This window comes from Staurois parvus, unplaced genomic scaffold (genome assembly GCF_062004578.1).
Source record: "Staurois parvus isolate SC_StPar_1 unplaced genomic scaffold, SC_StPar_1.0 ptg000636l, whole genome shotgun sequence".
NCBI lineage: Eukaryota > Metazoa > Chordata > Amphibia > Anura > Ranidae > Staurois > Staurois parvus.
This window is the reverse complement of record NW_028318432.1, coordinates 11307579-11334563: the sequence shown is the minus strand read 5'-3', so window position 1 is coordinate 11334563 and position 26985 is coordinate 11307579. Positions and strand designations below refer to the sequence as shown.

The following is a 26985-nucleotide window of genomic DNA, read 5'->3' as shown; positions in this document are numbered from 1 at the left end:
GTGATCAGCATAGGGCCAATCAGTGCTGTCCAGACAGAGGATCAGGGGTTATGCGGCCTCATAGGACAGTAATAGCAGAATGAAAACTCCTCTTACAAGCTCTAATCAGTGCTCTGCTGGACACTGATAGAAGTCACAAGACTGCTCTAACTGCTAATGAGAAAAGGTATTTAGCAGTTTATATTTGCTGAAATAATTGCATTTCTACGTTGTGTGTAATGTGGAAGACCAGATATAGTGGGGTCTTGGGTTTAGTAACTCTTTAACCCAGAAAAGACCCAGTGCTGGACCTTGGAACAATGAGTCTGTGGGCAATATTAATACAAGCTGCTTAAAAATATTTTAAATATATATATTTTTTTAATTATGTCAAGCTGGAGCTGGCTGTCCCATTGTATCAAACGTGCAGACCTCTAATACATCTTCATAATTCTTCAGTTCCAGTTGGATCTGCATGTGGAGATGAAGCATTATTTTCCCCTACATATCAGTACTAGTCAAGTGTTGACGGGGGATAATTCCTGAGTAAATGCTGTAATTGAACAAACTCCTGAAAATGTCTCTTTCTCTATGCTTTTTGTCTGCTGTTTTCCTTTCTGGAGCGCGTTACTGACCTATCGTGCTTGCGGCTTGCCGTATTTTCCCAAACAAAATAAATATTGGATTAAGAGCTGCTTAGCTCCTTCTGCCTGAGCCAATTATGTTGTCCTTCTTTTCTCTGGCTCCGGGACAAAATAGAAGTGATTGGCATTTTGGGTTGTAATTACAATTAAAGTTGATTCTTTTTGTAAGGAATCTGCTGCCAACATTGTGGAGAGAGAATTGTTTTGTTTGAAGTTTTTTTGGTTGGGTTCCCACTTTACAGACGAAGTGAGCTAGTTTTATTCAACCTCCGTGGTTGATATTGCAGTAAATGTTTGCTTAATCAAGTGAAACTCTAGTTATATTAATAAGCAAGTTAACGATATGCCAAATATTGTTTTAGGATATTATGGCTGTGCAGAAAGTGATCCTGCTGGACTACAGCACCCAGTGTACTGTCCACTGCCTTGGTTTTTCCTCACTTATTTTTATGGAATCAGTCATGAATCAGATTACCTAAAGAAGAATGTTCCTTTGAAGTGTTACTAAACCCACATCAGTAAAATCAGTTTGTATAAGCAGTAAAGCATGCTTGTTATACTCACTGTGGAACCTATGGGGTTAATCCTCTGTATTGTGTAAAAAAGATGTTTGATCCTGTCTTCTTTGATCCTCCCTTTCTTCCACAGTCCCCAATCCAGCTGCAGATAGTACAGAGCCCTAGGAGGCACTCTGCACATGCTCCGTTTAGGGTACAGGGCCAATCAGCACTGTCCAGACAAAGGGTCAGGGGTTATGTAGCCTCATAGGACAGTGAGAGCAGAATGAAAACTCCTCCTACAAGCTTTAACCAGTGCTCTGCTGGACATTGATAGAAGTCACAAGACTGCTATATACTGCTGATGAGATAAGGTATTTAGCAGTTTATATTTGCTAAAATAATTGCATTTCCATGTTTCATGTACTGTGGGAGACCAGATATAGTGAATGTAGGGTCCTGGGTTTAGTAGTGCTTTAATTAGTACGCCTTTTGAGGGTTAGGGCCTGATGTGAATGTACAATATGTATGTAAAGCACTGCGTAAATTGACGTACCTAAAATAAATAATTAAAGGCAGGGTCCTGGGTTTAGTAGCTCTTTAACCTTTACTACAGATATTTACCATATATATATATATATATATATATATATATATATATTATAAAGTTCAGTGTTGTATTCTCTACCTAATCATAATCCTATTATACAATAGTCATCCTATTGTGCAATTCTTGATTACCTTAAAGTGAACCTAATATCAGTTATTTTTTCCATGCACGCTAAGCATTGTGTAAATATAACACTTCCAGGTATTTGTTACCTCTCATAGAGATCATAATATTCCACCTGACAATTGCTTTCATCTGCTTTTCTCTCCAGAAGGATGGAGCCATCTTTGTCCAGGCATCATCCACTGCCAGCATCAGCTTCCTGAACTGAGATGCTGGTTTGAAGATGACACACCATTGTAAATCCTGGTGCCTGTGCAGTTCTTTTCTGTGTCTACTAATGTCAGACACAGATCAGCCCTGCTGCAAATATTATCTTGTGGTGTACTACAAAATTACAATGTACAGCCGGAATGATCACTAGGTGGGGGTGGACAGATTGAGAAAATGCTTCCTCCTGCTTGAAGTAGACTGATGATATAATTTCAGCTCAGGCAAATTCACTGACTGGTACTCTCAGACGTCTTTTTAATAAAGATGATACTGTAATGATACTGTTGCTGTATGTTGTGACATGTCAGGAATCTATTCATGCAGACTTGAAAGTCTCTTAAAAGTCAATTCAAAATTTTTTTTGCGGAAATGTTCAGTTTTGTATGCTTGCTTACAGTATCAGATAGTTCATTATTATGCTTTCACATTTGTCTATTCTCCCTCTAATGGCTATTTGTTGTTTACTTTATAGCTAAACTCTGGGATTAAAAAAATATTCTTTCACTGGCCTCCTGTTCTTTGCACTGCAAGAGTTAAATGCTCATGAAAGAAGAACTCTAAGAATTACCTTAGTATTTAAAATTTGCTGGATGGGTTAGGTTAAAACTGGCATATGTCACCTCGCAGACAACGATAAAAAGATGAGTAGAAGGTAGTACAGGAGGAGATGGAAAATAGGGAGTACTTTGTGTACGGCGTGGCATGGAGACAGTGGGGTGATATTTGTGGCTGTGGTGCATTCCCCTGCCTTTTCATTGAGCTTCTTGAGCCAAAAGCAATACCCAGTACTTCTATGGAGTAGCATGTGACTCGTTCTTTGCAACAGCATTGTCACATGGAAAGTCCTTATCCCTGTCTGAGCTGTGACTCTTTCTACTAGTAGCATATTAACCACTTCAAGTCCGGACACTTTCACCCCCTTCCTGTCCAAGCCAATTTTCAGCTTTCAGTGCTATCGCACTTTGAATGACAAATGCGCGGTCATGCAACACTGCACCCATATGAATTTTGAAATTTTTTTTGAGACAGATAAAACTTTATTTTGGTGGTATTTATTCACCACTGGGATTTTTTATTTTTTGCTGTATAAATGAAAAAGTCCAAAAATTTTAAAAAAAGTTTCTCTTATAAAATTTAGCAAAAAAATTGATCTTTCTTCATAAATATTGGCCAAAATGTATTCATCTATCTTTTTAGTAAAAAAAAAAAAAAAAGTAACTCAAATTAGTTTATAACCAAAAATTATAATTTTGCAAAACATTATTTTTACAATTTTTATTTTTTTTATATTTTTTTTTAACATACTGTCACCCTAGCAGTACAGTGACACTGTACTACTTGTGGGGAGAGGTGAAGATTTTTTTTTCTTTTTTTACACTGATTGCTTTTACACCCATAAAGGCTGCAAAAGCAATAATTTCTTCTTCTCTCTGGCTGCATTCCTGCAGCCATTGAGAAATACTTTGAGAGCTGTGATTGGTCACAGCTTGTCACATGGTAAAAGGCTGTTGTGAATAGCCTTGTGCCATGTGACACCTGTGATTATTCACAGATTTTACAAGTAGTAAGCAATGATGTCAGGAAGTGACATCTTGTTTACTACTATTCATGTGATCACTGATTGGCCAATCAGGGATCACATGAATCGGAACCTCACGCAGAGGCCCTGTACAGCGATCTCAACTCTGGACACAGCGGGCACCGATTGCGGTGGCGTGTGCTCCCAGTTAGCGTGCACAAGCAATGGATGCGGGGGGACATTTAGAAACGTCCACCTGTGTCGGCAGCGCTCCCGTCTGGCCGTTTATCTACATGGGCTAGACGGGAATTGGTTAAACAGGGAATTCCTTTTGCTTCCAATGGCTGAACAGAGTGATACAGAAGCATGGGTATATAAGAGCTGGTAATCAAGCATTGTAATTTTGTCATTAATCCACAATATTTGATTAATTTTGAAGGTGGAACAATCAGGCTCCTGGTCTTGTAAAACCTGGGGAGATGCAGAGGTATGGGAACCCTTTAGTGGTTCTGCCTGGATGTGTTCTAATCATACTCCCATAGAGCTCTCCTTTAACGTGCATTACTTATGATTAAACCACCATGCCAGTGTTATTTGATGGCTTGTTTCTGAAGATTATTATAGAGAAAATGGAGACATAAAGCGGACCTTAACCCCCAGATCAACTAAGGCAATGTGCACTGCAGTTCTGCTCCGCAACTTTTTTTTTTTTTTGAAACTTCAGTGCTTGGCTTGCCTATCCTCCACCATTTTTGCCTAGGTGAGAATGACGTGTCTCTGCGACCTTACTCTCCTGGCTCCACCTCACATATTCCAGGAGGGTGCAGCAGTAGGGACTCACTGTGGTCAGTGGGCAGAGCTGCATGCATCATTAGAGGCTGGCTGCCCAAAGCAGGAAGAGGCAACCGGCTTCCATTGACTGAGAATGACCAAGATGGCACCGTGGAACCTGAGTTGTTCCACCTGATCATCCGATTGCTGGAGGACAGCAATGGATCATCTAGGCATGTGACATCTTAATCCAGGACAACACTACATAAAAGGTAAATAGGGCTAAAAAAAAAGCTACTGAAGCTCCTCTTTAAAGCCCAACTCTAGACAAATAGAACACTGCAAATGTTCATTGCTTGTTTATGTCTAGGAGAACAATAAAAAGAGATATACTCCACCGCTCATCCCTGCAGCTAGACCAGTCCCCGCAGCTTCTGCACCCATATGCTCTAGCAGTCTAGGGTCCTGATGTCATCAAGACCAGAGCAGGGTCCATAGCCGTGTTGTGGTCATGAGGACGCTGAGAGACAGTCCACTGCCAGATCACAGGGGAGCAGATGATCACGTAAAGTCAAGTAAAACTGCACAGATAGATGAATCTCCTACTGTGACTATTGCATTTTGGCAGCCATCACCAGTGGCTGACAGAATACCTGAACAGTGACTATATCCAATTATTTCAGCTGATAAAGGTGTACGGTGTACAGTCAGCCTAACTTTCTTTCTTATAAGATCCGACTTTGATATTTAATCTGAGCAATATATTAGGTGTGTCAAAGATTGAAAGATTGTGTCCTTTAAAAAGGTTTCTTTTTCATAGATTTTCCACAGAATGGAAAAAGTGTTGATGCTCATCTTCTCTTTAAGAATGGATTTAATTGAATCATGAAAATTTCTTCTTCCTCTGACTTTAAACCACTTTCATCTGGTCTCACTTTATTACACAAAGTTACTGTTTTGTCTATATACTTCTTTTCTTAAATCTTTTTTCCCAAAACCTTATTATGTATCCTGAGATTAAATGTAGGAGTGTGTGGAAAATATATATAATTGGGATTCTTTCTTCAAATAACAAAATCGTATTATGGAAGCCGGGCACGCACTGAATACGAGTCTATGGCTTTTTTTTTCTTTTTTAATTAAGCTAACATTTAAATGGGGAGGAGCAGATATCAACATGGAAACAAGGACCACAAAGTCTTTAGTGAATAAAATGTAGCGTATTTAAAGCCATTGTTTTAAGGATACTTGCCAGGTTATTATTGCTGTCTGTGTCCCCACTGGGCAAATTCAACCTCTTTATTTGTCCTGGTGACCATTGTAAGAGCCCATTTTTTTCTTTGCATTTATTTCTTTAAGGTATGTGCTTTAAATCTCATTAACATGCATTGCATTAAGTTGGCCCAAGAAAAGTATTGGGCTACCAGTGCACCCGGATGTGCCAAAAACCCAACGTGATCCTCTTTTTTTTTTTTTTTTGATGTAATGAAGTAATGTAGTTTAGTGCATTTTCATGCACTGCAGTGCAAGTGATTTGCTTTAAGACATTTGGATGTTGTTTAAAATGAATGGTTCTACATAGCAGTAGTGCATGTTACATGTCCTACCGTGCATCTCCATAACTCAGAAGTCTAAGCAGTCCTTAAAAGAAAATCCACAATTTTGGGTTGGTGGCGCAAAATAAAAAAAAGTAAAATCTTCCAATGGGACATTTTTTTCTGGTGACAACTCTCTAAGAGGGGATTTCTACTAGTTTGAAGAGGTTTCATTTTACTTCCTGTTGTGTCTGAAGGACAGAAAATGAATAGAAAACATTTCAGTGGGACACAAATGGCCAAAAAAAAAACCCCAACTAGTTTTAAGGATTTTATACTCTATTCAAAATAGAGACAGACATTTTGGCATTATGCTTTTTGGTGTTGAAAATGTACTATCACTGCATATTTATAATGATTATTATAGCTTTCTTCAGAAAAAGCTGATAAATATGTAGATTTAAGTTTTTGGAGGCCCCCAGAATGAAGTAAAACCTTCTTCAGGCAATGTCTGGCTTCTTTGAATTTAAAGCAGCAAATTCGCAATTGCGCATATTTAGTTCCACCCAATAATGATTCTTTCACATGAACAATTAAAGACCCCCAGCTACAGGGGACTGTATTTTGTAATTTGGTGTACAGGTACTGCAGTTATGTCGTAGAAGTTCAGACTCTAGTAATCCTGTGCTTCTTTCCTTTGTAGGCCTTGCTGTCAGTACATGACACAGTAGCTCAGAAGAGCTATGACCCAGTCCTACCTCCCATGCCAGAAGACATTGATGATGATGAAGATTCAGTGAAAATTATTCGGCTTGTGAAGAACAGAGAACCTCTGGTGAGATATACTTGCTCTTTCTACACTTTCTAACTTTTAAAGCTCATTCCTCCGAGTGTTTTAACGAATCATAGTCTGTGCTGCCCTCCTCAACTAGGTTTTTCTTTTCATTTTCAGTCCTGCCCTGGAAAATAGATGATGGTAGAACATTAAATCTGGTTCCACGAAATTGGCATTTCATTAAAAAATAATAGTGTTTGCATATGTATGCACGTATATACACATATATAAGCCACCATCAGAATGTCTAGCCATAGAGATCCAACCCCTCTCCGACCCTGTCCAGACATTTTACCACCATGGTGCAGACAGAGCACAGTGAGGGAGTTTATCCTAGACATCCTGTGGCTCTTCGTCATGGAATTTTGTTGTTTTAATGGAAACAGGAAGTGAGGATAGATTTCAGGACCTAGCATCAGCACATTGGGTGGATAAGGAGGACCTAAGAATTAGTATGATCATTTTAATGCCAAGCCAGTTATTTAACATACATTTTACAGTGATTCTAAAGGTTGTATTTTATTTCTTTTAAATAACAAACATGGTATACTTACCTGCTCTGTGCCATGATTTTGCACAGAGCAGCCCCAATCCTCCTCTTTTTGGGTCCCCCTACTGCACAGAATGCATTAAGGTAAAAAAAACCTTCTGCCTTTACAACCACTTCTAACTACCAAAAGCATTGCAGATTTTCTGGATTTATGTTTATGTAACAAATGCATTATAATAATTTTTATAATCCCTCATTTTTGTAAGAAACAAAAGATGACACTGTGTTAAATTGATACTAAATATGTCAGAACTCAGAATTACGTGAGCTCACAAAACAGCAACTACAGTGGGGCAAAAAAGTATTTAGTCAGCCACCAATTGTGCAAGTTCTCCCACTTAAAAAGATGAAAGAGGCCTGTAATTGGCATCATAGGTAGACCTCAACTATGAGAGAAAAAATGAGAAAAAAAATCCAGACAATCACATTGACTGATTTGGAAAGAATTTATTTGCAATTTATGGTGGAAAATAAGTATTTGGTCAATATCAAAAGTTCATCTCAATACTTTGTTATATATCCTTTGTTGGCAATGACAGAGGTCAAACGTTTCCTGTAAGTCTTCACAAGATTGGCACACACTGTTGCTGGTAAGTTGGCCCATTCCTCCATGCAGATCTCCTCTAGAGGAGTGATGTTTTGGGGCTGTCGCTGGGCAACACAGACTTTCAACTCCCTCTAAAGGTTTTCTATGGGGTTGAGATCTGGAGACTGGCTAGGCCACTCCAGGACCTTGAAATGCTTCTTGCGAAGCCACTCCTTCGTTGCCCGGGCGGTATGTTTGGGACCATTGTCATGTTGGAAGACCCAGCCACGTTTCATCTTCATGCCCTTGCTGATGGCAGGAGGTTTGCACTCAAAATCTCACGATATATGGCCCCATTCATTCTGTCCTCTACATGGATCAGTTGTCCTGGTCCCTTTGCGGAGAAACAGCCCCAAAGCATGATGTTGCCCCCCCCCATGCTGCACAGTAGGTATGGTGTTCTTTGGATGCAATTCAGCATTCTCTCTCCTCCAAACACGACGAGTTGTGTTTCTACCAAACAGTTCTATTTTGGTTTCATCTGACCATATGACATTCTCCCAATTCTCTTCTGGATCATCCAAATGCTCTCTAGCAAACTTCAGACGGGCTTGGACATGTACTGGCTTAAGCAGGGGGACATGTCTGGCACTGCAGGATCTGAGTCCCTGGCGGCGTAGTGTGTTACTGATGGTAGCCTTTGTTACGTTGGTCCCAGCTCTCTGCAGGTCATTCACTAGGTCCCCCCGTGTGGTCCTGGGATTTTTGCTCACCGTTCTTGTGATCATTTTGACCCCATGGGGTGAGATCTTGCGTGGAGCCCCAGATCAAGGGAGATTATCAGTGGTCTTGTATGTCTTCCATTTTCTAATTATTGCTCCCACAATTGATTTGTTCCCACCAAGCTGCTTGCCTATTGCAGATTCAGCCTTTCCAGCCTGCTGCAGGTCTACAATTTTGTTTCTGGTGTCCTTCGACAGCTCTTTGGTCTTCACCATAGTGGAGTTTGGAGTGTGACTGTTTGAGGTTGTGGACAGGTGTCTTTTATACTGATAACAAGTTCAAACAGGTGCCATTGATACAGGTAATGAGTGAAGACAGAAGAGCCTCTTAAAGAAGAAGGTACAAGTCTGTGAGAGCCAGAAATCTTGCTTGTTTGTAGGTGACCAAATACTTATTTTCCACCATAATTTGCAAACAAATTCTTTCCAAATCAGCCAATGGGTTTGTCTGGATTTTTTTTCTCATTTTGTCTCTCATAGTTGAGGTCTACCTATGATGCCAATTACAGGCCTCTCTCATCTTTTTAAGTGGGAGAACTTTTGGTGGCTGACTAAATACTTTTTTGCCCCACTGTACATCAAATCATCATTTTGCAGTTGACTGTTAACAATGGCCTTAGAGTTATTCCTCCATGTCTAATGTGTGTGGCAATGCCTAATATGTGTTGCACATTTATCATTTACGTATGCACATGCATTCTCGGTGTGTATATTTTAAGTATGTGTGTGCATATGAGGGTCCTTAATTTGTTTATATTTTTTTTAATTAAATTGTATTATTTTTTTAACTGTTGTAAACCTCTGAAATGAAAATGAACAAAGCATATCCCTGTATAGTGTGTACTTTTCTCAGTCCAGAGCACTAAGTGTCATTTATGTCTCATTCCTCTGCTATCTGTATGAGTCACTTCTGACCAGCTTTCCTGACACCAAGAGAAAAAAAAAATTGTCAGGTGGAGGGATCTCCAGTACACAGCTTGTGATTGACAGCCTCAGATTTGTTCCTGTGTGCTTTGTGAAGGGGGGGTTGTTCCAACCAGCTCTCCTTACTGAGTGTACCTTCAGCTTCCCACCCCCTGCTTTTTGAAAGCTCAGACAAGCTGTATAAATTGTGCATTCTGAACAGATATAGAGGAGAATGCCGATAGACAGGTACAACTTATGCTGAAAGTTTCATTTAATCTCTTTGTATAACCTGAGGCCAGTCACTTCAAATGCAAGGGTTTACAACCACATTACTGAATTGCTTTCATGACATGGGCTTTTAAAGGTCCTCTTTATGGAGAGACATTAAGGTCTATAAGACCGCTGATGTCTGCCCTGCCTTAGTAAATTGAGTACAGACTCTACTCGATCTGCTGTTTACCTGGCCACAGTCTGCCCTAATCTTATAGCTGTGAACCCGGAAGTGCAGAGGGCAAAGCCATTCCAGATTCTCTCCTCCAGTAGCACTGCTCTCCATCCTGACACATTTTTTTGTGGATCTGCACTTCCGCTACCCACAGAAGTGATTGGTGGTTTTACGGCCACACTGATTACTTCTAGTTAGGATATTGATGATTTAAAACAGCTATTTATTTTGTATCACTTGACCCTCCCTCCTAGATTGTAAGCTCTAACAAGCAGGGCCCTCTGATTCATCTTGTACCACATTGTATTGTAACTGTAATGTCTGCCTTCATTTTGTAAAGCACTGCGAACACTATTGGCGCTATATAAATCCTGTATTATAATAATATTAATAATTTAAAATGCTTGAAGCTGTAAGCCGTATTTGGCTGGAGTAAACATTCTTACTCTGCTCTTACAAAAGCTGAGTAAAAAAACCCACAGAAAATGCTTTTCTGACTAACAGAGGTTCAGACATACTACTTTAACTACTACATGGAATTTAAAAAAATCACCCCTCCAAGAGTCACCTAGAATGAAGGTGTGTGAAAGTTAAGAGATCCTCAGAATGAAGTTACCCCATACGGGGGTCGTCTCGCTTGGTGCTAGCCACAGAGGGCATTGGGAGAGAGAGGGGAAGTTGGCCATTAACATTGAAAGAAAAATGCTTAAGGAATCTCCTTTCAGCTCCAGTAATGTTTTTATAGAATCTATTCATTACATGCACTTGCTTTTTATTTTAGCCTTTCTTAAAACCATCTCCGATGTTCATGATTTCTATTCCAGACATTATTGTGCAACTGTCTTTGTGTCTGATGTTATATAGTCAGGGCTTCGCATAAACTTTTTTAATTTTTCCCAGCATAGCGTTTCCCACCCACTCACTTACCAGGAGAGCAGTTTTGCTGTAGGCATAATGTTACCCCAAAACACAGGAACTGGGTGTATGCATTTCTGTGAAAGAGGCCTTAAATGGACCTTCTCACTGTAGGATTCAAACTAAACAAAGCCCATGCTGTAAAAAAAAGATGCTGTATACCTATATTTCCAATGGCCCATTTCTTCAAACCCCACCACTTACTGATCTTCGGCCACTGCAGGTATCAGACCCTTGTGGGTTTGTTGAACACCTGCTTTCCCGTTCCCTTCTACAAATCCCATTTTTATTACACAGGTCAACACATATTTTGGTGGCTCAAATGCAGACCTGTTCCTGGATATAGGAAACCACAAAGATTTTTCCATATTTGCTCTAGTTTTGGAGATACAGCATAAATGCCACATACCACTCTTCACTCTGGTCGCCCATCAAAAATCAGGATATTTTAATGTAGTGTTTTATTTAATCTCCTTGTAGCATAAAAGAAACACTTAAAGTAGTCATAACCTCTACGGGGCGCGAGCTGTAAAAATTAAACTATGAGTAGCAATATATACACATGCACCTATACAATCATAACTATATTACAGTTAATAAATGACACTTTTGAATCCAGTGTTTTCGATGTAAGATTACAGTTAGAAGTACGTAAACACTCTCACTATATCTGCTAACGTGTACTCAAAACCACAATCTAGGTAACAGAAGAGAAAGTTGATCATCAATATCTTTTTGAAAATTCACTAAACAAATTCTATAAATTTGACCATATCTAAGAAACCAGAGCTGATGCAGTCTAGCCAATGTAATGAACAGGTCTAAAAAAACAAGTCACCAAGAAAAAATATTTTCTTGTTGGGCCATGTTATTGATGTTGCCCATCACATTTATACACTGCTCAAAAAAATTAAAGGAACACTTTGAAAACACATCAGATCTCAATGGGGAAAAATATCACGCTGGATATCTATACTGATATAGACTGAGTAATGTGTTAGGAATGTAAGGCTCGCCCCATCGTTTGATGGAATTTAAAATTATCAACCTACAGAGGACTGAATTCAAAGACGCCCCAAAAATCAAAGTGAAAAAATTATGCAGCAGGCAAGTCCATTTTGCTGAAATTTCATTGCAGCAACTCAAAATGTACTCAGTAGTTTGTATGGCCCCCATGTGCTTGTATGCATGCCTGACAACATCGGGCATGCTCCTAATGAGAAGACAGATGGTGTCCTGGGGTATTTCCTCCCAGATCTGGACCAGGGCATCACTGGCGGCATCAGATGGACTGAAACATGATATTCCAAAGTTGTTCTATTGAATTTGGGTCAGGCAAGCGTGGGGGCCATTCAATGGTATCCATTCCTTTATCCTCCAGGAACTGCCTGCATACTCTCGCCACATAAAGCCAGGCATTGTCGTGCACCAGGGGGAACCCAGGACCCATTGCACCTGCGTAGGATCTGACAATTGGTCCAAGGATTTCATCCCAATACCTAATGGCAGTCAGGGTGCTGTTGTCTGGCCTGTAGAGGTTTGTGCGACCCTCCATGGATATGCCTCCCCAGACCATCACTGACCCACCACCAAAACGACCATGCTGAATGATGTTACAGGCAGCATAATGTTCTCCACGGCCTCTTCATACCCTTTCATGTCTGTCACATGTGCACAAGGTGAACCTGCTCTCATCTGTGAAAAGCACAGGGCGTCTGTGGTGGAACTGCCAATTGTGTTCAATGGCAAATGCCAATTGAGCTCTATGGTACTGGGCAGTGAGCACAGGGCCCACTAGAAGATGTTGGGCCCTCAGGTCACCCTCATGAAGTCAGTTTTTGATTGTTTGGTCAGAGACATTCACACCAGTGGCCTGCTGGAGGTCATTTTGTAGGGCTCTTGCAGTGCTCATCCTGTTCCTCCTTGCACAAAAGAGAAGATACTGGTCCTGATGGGTAAAGGGCCTACTACAGCTCTGTCCAGCTCTCCTACAGTAACTGCCTGTCTCCTGGAATCTCCTCCATGCTCTTGAGATTGTGCTGGGAGACAAAGCAAACCTTCTGGCAATAGCACTTATTGATGTGCCATCCTGGAGGAGTTGGACTACCTGTGCAACCTCTGTAGGGCTCAGGTATCGCCTCATGCTACCAGTAGTGACACTGACCCTAGCCAAATGCAAAACTAGTGAAAAACAGTCAGAAAAGATGAGTAGGGAAAAAAATGTCAGTGGCCTCCACCTATAAAACCATTCCTGTTTTAGGGGTCGTCTCATTGTTGTCCATCTTAATGCACCTGTTGTTAATGTCATTAACACCAAAGCAGCTGAAACTGATTAACAACCCCCTCTGCTACTTAACTGACCAGATCAATATCCCAGGAGTTTAATTGACTTGATGCTATACTCTGATTAAAAAGTGTTCCTTTAATTTTTTTGAGCAGTGTGTAAATGGAAAGTTGCAGAAGGAGGTGGGTCAGTTCACAACATTTGGAGGAAAAGTCAAGGCTTGCTTTTAAGTTTTGCAGGTCTTACAGTCCTGAAAGTGGACAACTGCATATCATTGCTAATGCCAGATCAAATGATTTTATGTCCTGATGAGTTTACTGTAAGATACTCTCCCATTACCCCTTTCTTTGTCCATTCTTTACAACTTTAATGAAAATATTTTTTCTGGTACATGCACTTTATTATCTCCCCTCCTGTGTTATGTATCATGTCACATAAACACAAGGTACATAGATTTATTGTCATACTGTAACTCACTTGTATTATTTAGTTAGCAGAGTCATAAAATGAAGTGTCCATGTCCTGTTTGCATCCCATTCAGCAGCATGATTGATAATGGTTATTGTAAAAGCCTTTAGAATGCCTGCTGAGTAGAGTAGGTGTATTGTACCGCAATATCCAGGACCAAAGCCGGCTGAGCCCTGGATAGTCATCAGCAGAAAGATGATAGCTGCTCAGGGATATCTGGAAAACACGAAGAGAAAAAATCAAGAGTATGATATTCTCTGTGTGAACGCATTTCCGCTCTCTAGTACTCCACCTCCCAGTGCTACTGTCCATCTGCCATCCAGCCAGGAAGGTGTTAAAGGAGAACTCCAGTCTGGTGAATAAGCAGCATACTGATTTTAAGCACAAAGGACAAGTAACGTTCAACATGCGCACATGGCGAAAACCTACCTGCCCTTCTGGTCTTGAGGGAAAACCTATTGCTTAGGCATAATAAATACTAGGCCAGTTACGTGGTCTCCATCCTGAAAAAAAAACACACTTTATAATTCTGCATACTTTTCCTGTCGTTGACGTGCGCTGTACTGTACGTGACTGACAAGTATAATTAGATTAGTGTGATCTCCAGCAGCAATTTCTGTGCACATAACTGCTTCTGTGTATGGTAGTGGCTGCCAAACCAGCAAAGTTTGAAAAACAGGAGGCCCAAAATGGCAAAAGCAACTGAAAAAGCATCAAGGGGGGAAATTAAGGCAATTATTATAAGTGGGGAAATAAAGAGTGCACAGAAATATGTGACAAGTAGAAAAATGTAAAACTTGCTTGTGAAATAAATATGGCTAGGAACAAATTGTAGGCTCAATTTGAAGTGTATGTCACAGCAAAGTAAAACACACATGCAGTACATCTCTGTAATACATGCTCATTTCCTCATGTTTTAACCTTTTGAATGTGCTGCAAGCACAGAAAAATACCTGTTGAATTAAGCAGAAATCCAGTATGCTCTTAACTTCATGTCTGAGCTGACAACACAGTGCCTCTGCTCAACCAAACTCCAAAGCACCTTCTGCCCTTCCTGATGGATTACAGAACTACACCTGACCCTCAACCCTCTCTATCCCACGCAACACTGATTAGCCCCTTGGGCAAATATGCGGCCTCTAGGCGTCTGGGCCTTGACGCCTAGCGGCCACATATTTGCATGCAATTAGAAAATACATATGCACTGAGAGCACACGCCCTGTGCGCTCCCAGCACATATGTCCATGACTCACGAAAAGGTCCCGATCTTCCCTTTTGGATCAGGATCTTTTCCAATCATGTGGCGGCGAATCACGGCAGTCACATGACCCTAAAACGCTGCCCACCTCCCTGCTTCTGAAACTCTTAAAGGGCTGGGAGGCACTGTCGCGAACTGGTTAAGCCCCACTGCCTACATTGATTTCTTACCCAGCAAAATAGTTCTGCTGCTTGACTCCCAAGAGTCTACCCAGACACTGCGTGTAGAGAAGGGCTCTTGGTAGATGTAGTTCTGGGTACATGCCTATGTCAGTAGAAATTAAGCTCCTGGCAGCTGCCACTTCAATAGTTTTACAAACCTCAGTATGTTACTGGTAGTAAATGGGTTGTTTCTAGCTAAAGGAACCAACTCTGTCCTTTCAGCCCGAAATCCAATCACTGTCCAAATCTTGCAGACCTCACCCCCCATAACATCTACAAAATACACCTCTTTTCAACTGATGAAACCCCTAAGCAACTCATTCACTTCCTTGGTATAGCTCTCCTCTCTCCCTCCTTATAGGACTACCGCTACACAGGCTATCCCCCCTTCGGTCTATCATGAATGCTACTGGCTGACTCATCCTTCATAGCAACTGCTCAGTGTCTGCCACCCCTCTCTGCCAATCCCTCCACCAGTTTCCCATTGCCCAAAAAAGACATTTCAAAATAGTAACAACAACATACAAAGCTATTCACAACTCTGTCCCAAGCTACATCACCAATTTCGTCTCAAATATATCATTCCAATTGTCTTCTCCACTCCTCCAAAGACCTCTTGTTCTCTCTAGCTCTCATCTCCTCCTTCCTTACTCATCTCAAGGACTTCTCCAGAGCCTCTCCCATCCTCTGAAACTCCTATTCTGTCCACGTTTGGGCAGTAAAAACTCATCTCAACAACTGAGACGTTTATTTCTCACATCAGCTCATCCCTCAGGCCCCGTTCACATCTGGGCATCTGCGATCTCGGTCAGAATAAATATTGCGCTGCAAACCGCAAAAGAAGCTCCTGCTGTTTTTGAGCGACAAGGTTCGCACCGCAATTGAAGCAAAGCTGCACTGCATTTTGGTACCATTGGAAATGTTTACATAGGCATAATCTGTTGTGACAGGAAAAAGTGATAGATCATGTGTCCTTACAGAGCTGGGAGTAGGATCCATCACTTTCTCTTGTACTATCGCCATCTAGTGTACACCAAGCACATAGTTAGCACATACTTAACCCTTTGATCGCCCTAGCTGTTAACCCCTTCCCAACCAATTTCATTAATACAGTAATCGGTGTATATTTTTAACACAGATCACTATATTAGTGTCATTGGTACCCACAAAGTGTCAATTAGTGTAAAAATGTCCTCAGCAATATCACAGTCTCGCTATAAGTCGCTGATCACCACCATTACTAGTATATATATAAAAAAAACTTTTATTTGGAACACTGCATTTTGGTACCATTGGAAATATTTACATAGGCACAATCTGCTGTGACAGGAAAAAGTGATAGATCCTGTGTCCTTACAGAGCTGGGAGTAGGATCCATCACTTTCTCTTGTACTATCGCCATCTAGTGTACACCAAGCACATAGTTAGCACATACTTAACCCTTTGATCACCCTAGATGTTAACCCCTTCCCAACCAATCTCATTAGTACAGTAATCGGTGTATATTTTTAACACAGATCACTATATTAGTGATAAAATTCCAGTATATGTCTCAAAGTTTGTAAACGCTATAACTTTTGCGCAAACTAATCAATATACGCTTATTGGGATTTTTTTTACCAAAAATATGTAGCAAAATACATTTTGGCCTAAGTTTATAAAGAGATTTGATTTTGAAATTTTTTTTGGGGATGTTTTATAGTAGAAAATTAGAACATTTTTTTTTTTTTCAAAATTGCCAGTCATTTTTTTTTGTTTATAACGCAAAAGGGAAAAACCGCAGATGTGATCAAATCCCACCAAAAGAAATCTATATTTGTGGGGAAAAAAGGACTTAAATTTCATTTGAGTACAATGTTGCATGACTGCACAATTGTCATTTAAAGAAATGCAGCGCCGTATTGCAGAAAATGGCCTGGGCAGGAAGGGGGGTAAATATTCCAGAGGTCAAGTGCTTAAGCTCTTGGGGCACAGTGAAAAGGTTTGGGGGCATGGCCTGGTTTTAGCTTGAGCTGAGGCTATCATACACTTCCTCACAGGGTTTTGCTGTGAAGTGCGACTATTGGGACTTCCTTTCCCTACTACAGAATGAACAGGCTGCATACAGTCTATTTCCAGAACTGCTCTGTACTACTTTCCATGCAACTCATTTATATTTTCAGACTACATTGTCTTTTTCACAGCCTCTCCTTCTCTCCCCAGCATGCAGCAAAAATTGCAGAATTGATCCCAGTGATGAGCAAGTATGAAAAAGTGTGTGAAAAAAAAACCTGACACTAATGATTGAATCCCACATCTCTGGCCTTTAATGTTAACCTGTAGCATTCTCTTGAGAGTCTTTCTACGTTGTGCCTACACTAGCCCTTTAATTGGTACTCTTATTTTATAGCTCAGCGAACATCCTGGAAATTTTATACGTGTTCTGTAGAATATTTGTTTTTGCGAGGAGGAAGTGAGAAGTGATGTCTGCGAAGTCACTTTTGGAGCAGCGTAATGTTGTACACAGAAGGGAGAATGCAGTGTCTCTGTGAGTCATACAGTGAGAGCTTGTCTCTAGATAGACATCTTTGGCGTCGGACAGCAAGAAACCAGCTCTGCTATTTACCGAGGGGGGATTTTTTCAGCTCCGGGGTATAGTTAAATGTTGTCTGTGCAGAAGCCACGCAAAGAGAACTTTTGTGTTTAAGGTTATGAGGATTTTTTGTGTCCCTGATGCATAAAACCAGCACAGCAGTTCTCTGATAATTCATCACTGTAATTGGGTTTCCTCGCCAGAGGAAGCTAAACATGGAAAACATCGGTCGTGTTTTTGGAGAAAATGACTGAAAACACCTTTGGTCATTTCATTTTGAACACATTTCCCTTGATTTCACTGAATCTACTTGGTTTTCATTGCATCGCTAGCCAAAGCTGAAGGCTAGCTTGTGGTCAACCCTTTCATGACCAGATTGATTGGATTCCCAGACCAAATTTAGCAATATCAGTATGTGTCTGTTAATGTCATAATAAGTCTAGGACTGTCTGTCCTTACGATGAGATATACAGTGGGGATCGAAAGTTTGGGCACCCCAGCTAAAAATTTGTGTTAATGTGCATAAAGAAGCCAAGGAAAGATGGAAAAATCTCCAAAAGGCATCAAATTACAGATTAGACATTCTTATAATATGTCAACAAAAGTTAGATTTTATTTCCATCATTTACACTTTCAAAATAACAGAAAACAAAAAAATGGAGTCTGCAAAAGTTTGGGCACACTGCAGAGTTAATATCTTGTACTGCCCCCTTTGGCAAGTATCACAGCTTGTAAACGCTTTTTGTAGCCAGCCAAGAGTCTTTCAATTCTTGTTTGAGGTATCTTTGCCCATTCTTCCTTACAAAAGTCTTCCAGTTCTTTGAGATTTCTGGGCTGTCTGTCACGCACTGCTCTTTTAAGGTCTATCCATAGATTTTCAATTATGTTGAGGTCAGGAGATTGTGAAGGCCATGGCAAAACCTTCAGTTTACGCCTCTTGATGTAATCCCCCATGGATTTCAAGGTGTGTTTAGGATCATTATCCATTTGTAGAAGCCATCCTCTCTTTACCTTCAGCTTTTTCACAGATGGCATCAAGTTACCATCCAAAACTTGCTGAAATTTTATTGAATCCATTTTTCCTTCTACTCGTGAGATGTTCCCTGTGCCACTGGCTGCAACACAACCCCAAAGCATGATTGATACAACCCCATGCTTAACAGTTGGACAGAGGTTCTTTTCATTAAATTCTGTGCCCCTTCTTCTCCAAATGTACCTTTGCTCATTCCGGCCAAAAAGTTCAATTTTAACCTCATCGGTCCACAGAACTTGTTTTCAAAATGCATCAGGCTTGTCTATATGTTCATTTGCAAAGTTCAAACGATGATTTTTGTGGTGAGGACGTAGAAGAGGTTTTCTTCTGATGACTCTTCCATGAAGACCATATTTGTACAAGTATCTCTTTATAGTGGAATAGTGTACCACAACTCCAGTGTCTGCCAGATCTTTCTGGAGGGATCGTGCAGTCAAACGTGGGTTTTGAATTGTTTTTCTCACAATCCTGCGAGCTGTTCTGTCTGATATTTTTCTTGGTCTTCCAGATCTTGCTTTAACTACCACTGTTCCTGATGACTGCCATTTCTTAATTACATTCCGATCAGAGGATATTGACATCTGAAAACGCTTTGCTATCTTCTTATAGCCTTCTCCAGCTTTGTGAGCGTCAACTATTTTCAGTTTCAGTTTTCTAGACAACTGCTTAGAAGAACCCATGGTGCTGATTGTTGGGGTAAGGTCAGATGAGTCTGGGCATTTAAAACCTTTGAGATTGACATCACCTGGTCTTCCCAGACGATGATTGAGAACAATCCATGACACTGGCAGGTCTCAGCTTTGCAAAGGGGGCAGTGCATGCTATAAATTCTGCAGGGTGCCCAAACTTTTGCAGACGCCATTTTTTAGTTTTCTGTTATTTTGAAAGTGTAAATGATGAAAATAAAATCGAACTTTTGTTGACATATTATAAGAATGTCTAATCTGTAATTTGATGCCTTTTGGAGATTTTTCCATCTTTCCTTGGCTTCTTTATGCACATTAATACAACTTTTTAGCTGGGGTGCCCAAACCTTCGATCCCCACTGTACACTAATTATTGGGGACATATCAAAATTTTATTTGGAACACTGTTTTGATAAATACTCTTGTGTGTGTCTGTGTGTGTGTGTGTATGTGTGTGTCTGTCTGTCTTTTATTATAGGCTGACAAATGGACAAAACAGAAAAAAGTTTATTATTTTAGTGCTGTAATTGTATATAACAATTACAATATTAAACAGATGTGCATTACTATTTTCACATTGCAGTTACATCTGTAGTCTGAAGAGTTTTTTCATACTAAATATACCTCCAGACTGCATGCGATTACCATGGTTGGTTGTCATGGTGATCTTGACCAGGAACCACAGCGAATGGTTCCCAATAATTAGGAGAAGACCTGGAGCTCTCAGAAAACTGGGTTGGAGAACTAGGAACTTGCGTGAATGCATGAGCACATTTAATATTTTGACATGGGGATCAAAATAACTTTGTAAACCATAATTATTACGTGCATCTATCCATTGGATTGAACCTTCACTGATCTAAAATACTTGTAGGGTGCTGAAATGGAACACCTTATACTCTGTTTCCCTTACATGGCCCACTGGAATAATAGGCCCAGGTGCTCAGTGCTGGTACAACTGTCCTCACATGGATTTGTATTGCTGAGGAAAAGAGAAAGCATTTTTGACCAGATCTAACCAGGTCCAGAGTGGTCAAACTCTGGTGCTTTTTGAACTGCAAAGTCATATTTGGAGAAACTGTCCAACTGCTATAACAGGAAAGTGGCAGAAAAAAAAATTACATTTGTTAGTACAGTGTTCACTTGACAGAATATCTATTTTCAATCATGAAAGATAATTGCAGGAATTATAAGTTGGTGCACTTTGACGCTGTTGCTATTATAGAAATATTTTAAATCTGGTCAGATTTTCATTAATGTGAACCTGTTCTTTATCCATTTAGGTCAAATTAACAGGTTCACTATAATGTTACGCCCACTAGCAGCACATGTGTTTCCTTTTCTCCCCCGCCACTTCATTTGGCCACCAGGAATAAACAGAGTACAGAGAAATAAAGGGTGTGGAGTTCAGATTTTTAAGACACCTGCATTGTACATTATGAAATAAAGTACATACCTTAAATCCAGCTGTCTTCTGGCTGGTCTTATAATATCATAGGTTCTTCTTGTTTAGTGGTGGGCAGTCCTTACTGCTGCAAAGAATGGCACTCACATACGACTACAGGTGAAACTCAAAAAATTAGAATATCGTGTAAAAGTTCATTTATTTCAGTACTGCAACTTAAAAGGTGAAACTAATATATGAGATGGACTCATTACATGCAAAGCAAGATAGTTCAAGCCGTGATTTGTCATAATTGTGATGATTATGGCTTACAGCTCATGAAAACCCCAAATACACAATCTCAGAAAATTAGAATATTGTGAAAAGGTGCAATATTCTAGGCTCAAAGTGTCCCACTCTAATCAGCTAATTAAGCCATAACACCTGCAAAGGGTTCCTGAGCCTTTAAATGGTCTCTCGGTCTGGTTCAGTAGAAATCACAATCATGGGAAAGACTGCTGACCTGACAGTTGTGCAGAAAACCATCATTGACAACCTCCATAAGGAGGGAAAGCCTCAAAAGATAACTACAAAAGAAGTTGGATGCTTCCAAAGTGCTGCATCAAAGCACATTAAGAGAAAGTTATGTGGAAGGGAAAAGTGTAGAAGAAAAAGGTGCACAAGCAGCAGGGATGACCGCAGCCTAGGGAGAGGATTGTCAGGAAAAGGCCCTTCAAAAGTGTCGGGGACTTTCACAAGGAGTGGACTGAGGCTGGAGTCATTGCATCAAGAGCCACCACACAGACGGATCCTGGACATGGGCTTCAAATGTCGTATTCCTCTTGTCAAGCTGCTCTTGAACAACAAACGTCAGAAGCGTCTTACCTGGGCTAAAGAAAAACAGACCTGGTCTGTTGCTCAGTGGTCCAAAGTCCTCTTTTCTGATGAGAGCAACTTTTGCATCTCATTGGGAAACCAAGGACCCAGAGTATGGAGGAAGAATGGAGAGGCACACACTGCAAGATGCTTGAAGTCCAGTGTGAAGTTTCCACAGTCTGTATTGATTTGGGGAGCCATGTCATCTGCTGGTGTTGGTCCACTGTACTTCATTAAGTCCAGGGTCAACGCAGCCGTCTACCAGGAGATTTTGGAGCACTTCATGCTTCCTTCCGCAGACGAGCATTATGGGGTTGCTGACTTAATTTTCCAGCAGGATTTGGCACCTACCCACACTGCCAAAAGCACCAAAACCTGGTTCAATGACCATGGGATTACTGTGTTTGATTGGCCAGCAAACTCGCCTGACCTGAACCCCATAGAGAATCTATGGGGCATTGCCAAGAGAAAGATACAGACATGAGACCGAACAATGCAGAAGAGCTGAAGGCCGCTATTGAAGCATCCTGGTCTTCCATAACACCTAAGCAGTGCCACAGGCTGATAGCTTTCATGCCACGCCGCATTGAGGCAGTAATTGCTGCAAAAGGGGCCCAAACCAAGTACTGAGTACATATGCATGTTTATACTTTTCAGAGGGGCGATATTGTTCGATGTACAATCCTTGTTTTATTGATTGCATGTAGTATTCTAATTTTCTGAGATTGTGGATTTGGGGTTTTCATGAGCTGTAAGCCATAATCATCACAATTATGACAAATCACGGCTTGAACTATCTTGCTTTGCATGTAATGAGTCTATCTCATATATTAGTTTGACCTTTTAAGTTGCATTACTGAAATAAATGAACTTTGCACAATATTCTAATTTTTTGAGTTTCACCTGTATTGTGCAGCTCTACTGTGAGCCTAGGCTCACATAACGCACAAACGGGGCATGTGATAACGCACAAACGGGGCAGTTCCATAATGCCCTGGGTTACCGGAAGTGGGTTAAATATTGCTGGAAATTATTAGCCTGGATGTGGAATAGTACTAGACCTGGAGTGGTGGACAGCGTCCGAGAGAAGGTAAATGTTACATAAAACATGCTCATTCGAATTGGTTATTATTTATGCTTCTGTCATGCAGGGATTGAGAATTGAAAAGAGTGATGGTTATGCAACAGAGTCAAATAGGGCCCTTCAAGAATCCATTACCCTCCTTGTAGATCAGAAAATGATTTGAGGATTATTTACTGTCAAAGTATATGTGCATGGGCAATTGAGAGGTGAAGTAAAAAGAGAAAGTAGTACATTAGGATAGGGAAATAAGACCCTTCAGTGACAATGCCCCCCCCCCCCCCCACTCTTTCCCTTTTTTTTTTATTGAAAGATAGTTCGATACTAAACCAGAAATATAAGTGAAGATATGGAAGTGCTAAAAAGTATTTTATTACCTTGGTTACATTATGGACCGCACATCTTATTTTATTAGCAAATCATTTACCAGTGACCTTCAACACTACAAAAATGTGTATTTAACCGTTTCAATACCGTGCAATTTTACACCTTCCTGCCCAGGCCATTTTTCAGGTTTCAGCGCTCTCACACTTTGAATGACAATTGCGCGGTCATACAACACTGTACCCAAACTAAAATTTTATCATTTTCTTCACACAACTAGAGCTTTCTTTTGGTGGTATTTAATCACCGCTGGGGTTTTTATTTTTTGCTAAATTAACAAAAAAAGACCAAAAATTTTGAAAAAAAACCACATTTTTCTTTGTTTCTGTTATAAAAGTTTACAAATAAATAATTGTTCTTCATAAATTTAGGCCGAGATGTATTCTGCTACATGTCTTTGGTAAAAATAACCCAAATTAGGATGTATTATTTAGTTTGTAGGAAATTTATAGAGTTCACAAACTATGGTATAGATCTGAATATTGATCAATCCTTAAGTACTGACAGCCAATCTAATTTCTTGAGGTCCAAGAATGTCAGAATAGTACAGATATCCCACAAATGACCCCTTTTTGCAGAGTAGACAGTCCGACGTACTTCATAAGAGGCATGGCGAGTTTTTTGAAGTTGTATTTTTTGTCATTTTTCCGAAAATGAAAAAATGAAAATAATTATTTTCACTATTTTTTTTTTACATACTGTCACCAGTGCAGTACAGCGTCATCATATAACTGGCATGGCGGTGAACAGGGACACTGACTGGTGACAGTATGAAAAAAAAAAAAATATATATATATATATATTTTTTTTTATTATATTTAATTTTTTATTACATTTTTTTTTTATTTTTTTAAAGATTTTTTTTCATATTTTACTATGGCCAAAATAGTACAATGTTACCATAGTAACATTGTACTACTTTGGGGAAGTGATCAGTATTTTTTTTTTTTTTTTTACACAATTTGCTTATAAGCAAAGCGAGCATTTACCTGAATGAAATCGATTCATTCAGCTTTTTTTTTTTTTTTTTTTTTTTTTTTTTTTTTTTGTGCTTAGCTGTGATTTGGTCACAGCTAATCACATGACATGTGCATGTGATTAGCTGTGACCATTCACAGCTAGGCACTAGTATACAATGGATGGCATCATGAATGAAGCCATCCATGTATACAACTGTCATGTGACCTGCTGTGATTGGTCACAGCAGGTCACATGGTACCAGCAACGGGAGCCGGTACTCGGATCTGTCATCGGCCGTGTCCGAGGTGCACGGACAGCGACAGATCGCACTGCTGCGCCGCTCTGCACTAGCGCAAACGGCGCATGTGCGGGAGCACGCCAAATGGCGTGCACCCGGAATGGAGGAGCACATCTGAAGCCGCCAAACGGCCATTGGCCGGGCGGCTAATGGTTAAAATAAAATGTTACTTGATTTGACTAGTGGCTTTATTTAGGGAGGTCAGCATATACAGATTACGTGCTTGACACTTGTGTATTAAATAAGCCTTTATATAACAATTTAAACCTGAGTACATTTTTGTGTTATGTTAAACAATCTGTTTATAACTGGTTGTAATATTCTGTTCTATATATTAAATAAATGGTGCAGCGCTAAATACTAGAGCACAGTTTATACACACAATATATAAACATGCATGATATCACTCTAAGGGTGATCAATAAATACAAAAGTTCAATGTAATAGTGCGGATCATGGAGAGATCCCAATTCAAGGTGAGTGGACGTCCTGATCCAAGGTGTGATGGTGGGTGTGATCACACAAATAGGTGAAAAACGCACTCACCAGATGTGCGTTTAATATACGCAATATGCAATCCTGCGTCACCAGGCCATAAAACGATCATCAGATCCCAGATCAGATTGTACCCAGATCACCATCCCGGTTCCACAGAAGTGAAGTCATCTCAAAACCGCTACCAGGTATCACCACCAGGGTCCTGAGTCCTCCAGATGGGCACTGCGAATGATAGCACTCACACAGAGTGCCCAATAAGAGACCTCATAGCGTGATACTGCTTTAGATGCTTTTATTCAGGGTTGGTTGGTGTGGGGTACATACAAAGATTAACCAAAAAGTTTACTGACCATATGCATTCCTAGGTGGTTAGGTGGTTAGGTTACCTTTTCGGTGTATCAGCTGCTCACTAACGTTTTTGTGTATACACATCGATACACTTTTTGCATTTAAGTCGCGCTCACTATAACATCTTTTATTATAATATTCTGTTCTATAATGTGAACTCTGTTCTCTGTTTTGTTTTTTGTGAGAGAATTTTGTGGTATTTGGTTAACTTTGATAAAGAGCACCTTGTGTTGTCTGAAGCAGGTGAGCTGTCCTGGAACTCATATATACTGGTCTCACCATCAGAGTCCCTTGGAGAACATTGGGTGGTTTCATGCTCCAGCAGTACTGTTTCTGCAACATTTATTAAAATAACAAATTATTAATTTTGGAGTAACAATTTCTCTGCTTTTCCAGCTGTTTATTTCCATAATTCTAACAATTCCTTGCTGTCTTAGGGTGCTACGATAAAGAAAGACGAGAGCACTGGAGCCATTGTTGTGGCCAGGATAATGCGAGGAGGAGCTGCTGACAGAAGTGGTGAGAGACATACACTGTAGAATTATATACAATATCCTGATGACTACACATTATCATACTATAAAATGTTCCAGGACGTTTAGGCTAGTAGATTTGTCAGCGCATACAATTCAGTACAAAATGACCAGCCAATCCCCAGGGAATCCTTGCAGGCCCACATTTCAGTGATCACTAAAGAAGGGAAAGACCCACAACTACAGTCAGGTCCATAAATATTGGGACATCGACACAATTCTAACATTTTTGGCTCTATACACCACCACAATGGATTTGAAATGAAACGAACAAGATGTGCTTTAACTGCAGACTGTCAGCTTTAATTTGAGGGTATTTACATCCAAATCAGGTGAACGGTGTAGGAATTACAACAGTTTGCATATGTGCCTCCCACTTGTTAAGGGACCAAAAGTAATGGGACAATTGGCTTCTCAGCTGTTCCATGGCCAGGTGTGTGTTATTCCCTCATTATCCCAATTACAAGGAGCAGATAAAAGGTCCAGAGTTCATTTCAAGTGTGCTATTTGCATTTGGAATCTGTTGCTGTCAACTCTGAGATGAGATCCAAAGAGCTGCCACTATCAGTGAAGCAAGCCATCATTAGGCTGAAAAAACAAAACAAACCCATCAGAGAGATAGCAAAAACATTAGGCGTGGCCAAAACAACTGTTTGGAACATTCTTAAAAAGAAGGAACGCACCAGTGAGCTCAGCAACACCAAGAGACCCGGAAGACCACGGAAAACAACTGTGGTGGATGACCGAAGAATTCTTTCCCTGGTGAAGAAAACACCCTTCACAACAGTTGGCCAGATCAAGAACACTCTCCAGGAGGTAGGTGTGTGTGTGTCAAAGTCAACAATCAAGAGAAGACTTCACCAGAGTGAATACAGAGGGTTCACCACAAGATGTAAACCATTGGTGAGCCTCAAAAACAGGAAGGCCAGATTAGAGTTTGCCAAACGACATCTAAGAAAGCCTTCACAGTTCTGGAACAACATCCTATGGACAGATGAGATCGAGATCAACTTGTACCAGAGTGATGTGAGTAAAAGAGTATGGAGAAGGAAAGGAACTGCTCATGATCCTAAGCATACCACCTCATCAGTGAAGCATGGTGGTGGTAGTGTCATGGCGTGGGCATGTATGGCTGCCAATGGAACTGGTTCTCTTGTATTTATTGATGATGTGACTGCTGACAAAAGCAGCAGGATGAGTTCTGAAGTGTTTCGGGAATATTATCTGCTCATATTCAGCCAAATGCTTCACAACTCATTGGACGCCGCTTCACAGTGCAGATAGACAATGACCCAAAGCAGACTGCAAAAGCAA

The 26985-nt window shown here is 40.4% G+C and overlaps 1 protein-coding gene across 4 annotated transcripts in view; it reads left to right on the top strand.

Moving 5' to 3' along the window:
* The window catches only part of MPP7 (MAGUK p55 scaffold protein 7), a 525083-nt gene that overhangs the window by 324515 nt on the left and 173583 nt on the right, over positions 1-26985 (top strand). For all 4 annotated transcript variants that reach the window (XM_089693824.1, XM_089693825.1, XM_089693827.1 and 1 more), the window contains 2 exons: positions 6592-6723; positions 25576-25657. In XM_089693824.1, the coding sequence (XP_089549950.1) occupies positions 6592-6723; positions 25576-25657 (214 nt within the window). The remainder of the gene's footprint in view (positions 1-6591; positions 6724-25575; positions 25658-26985) is intronic.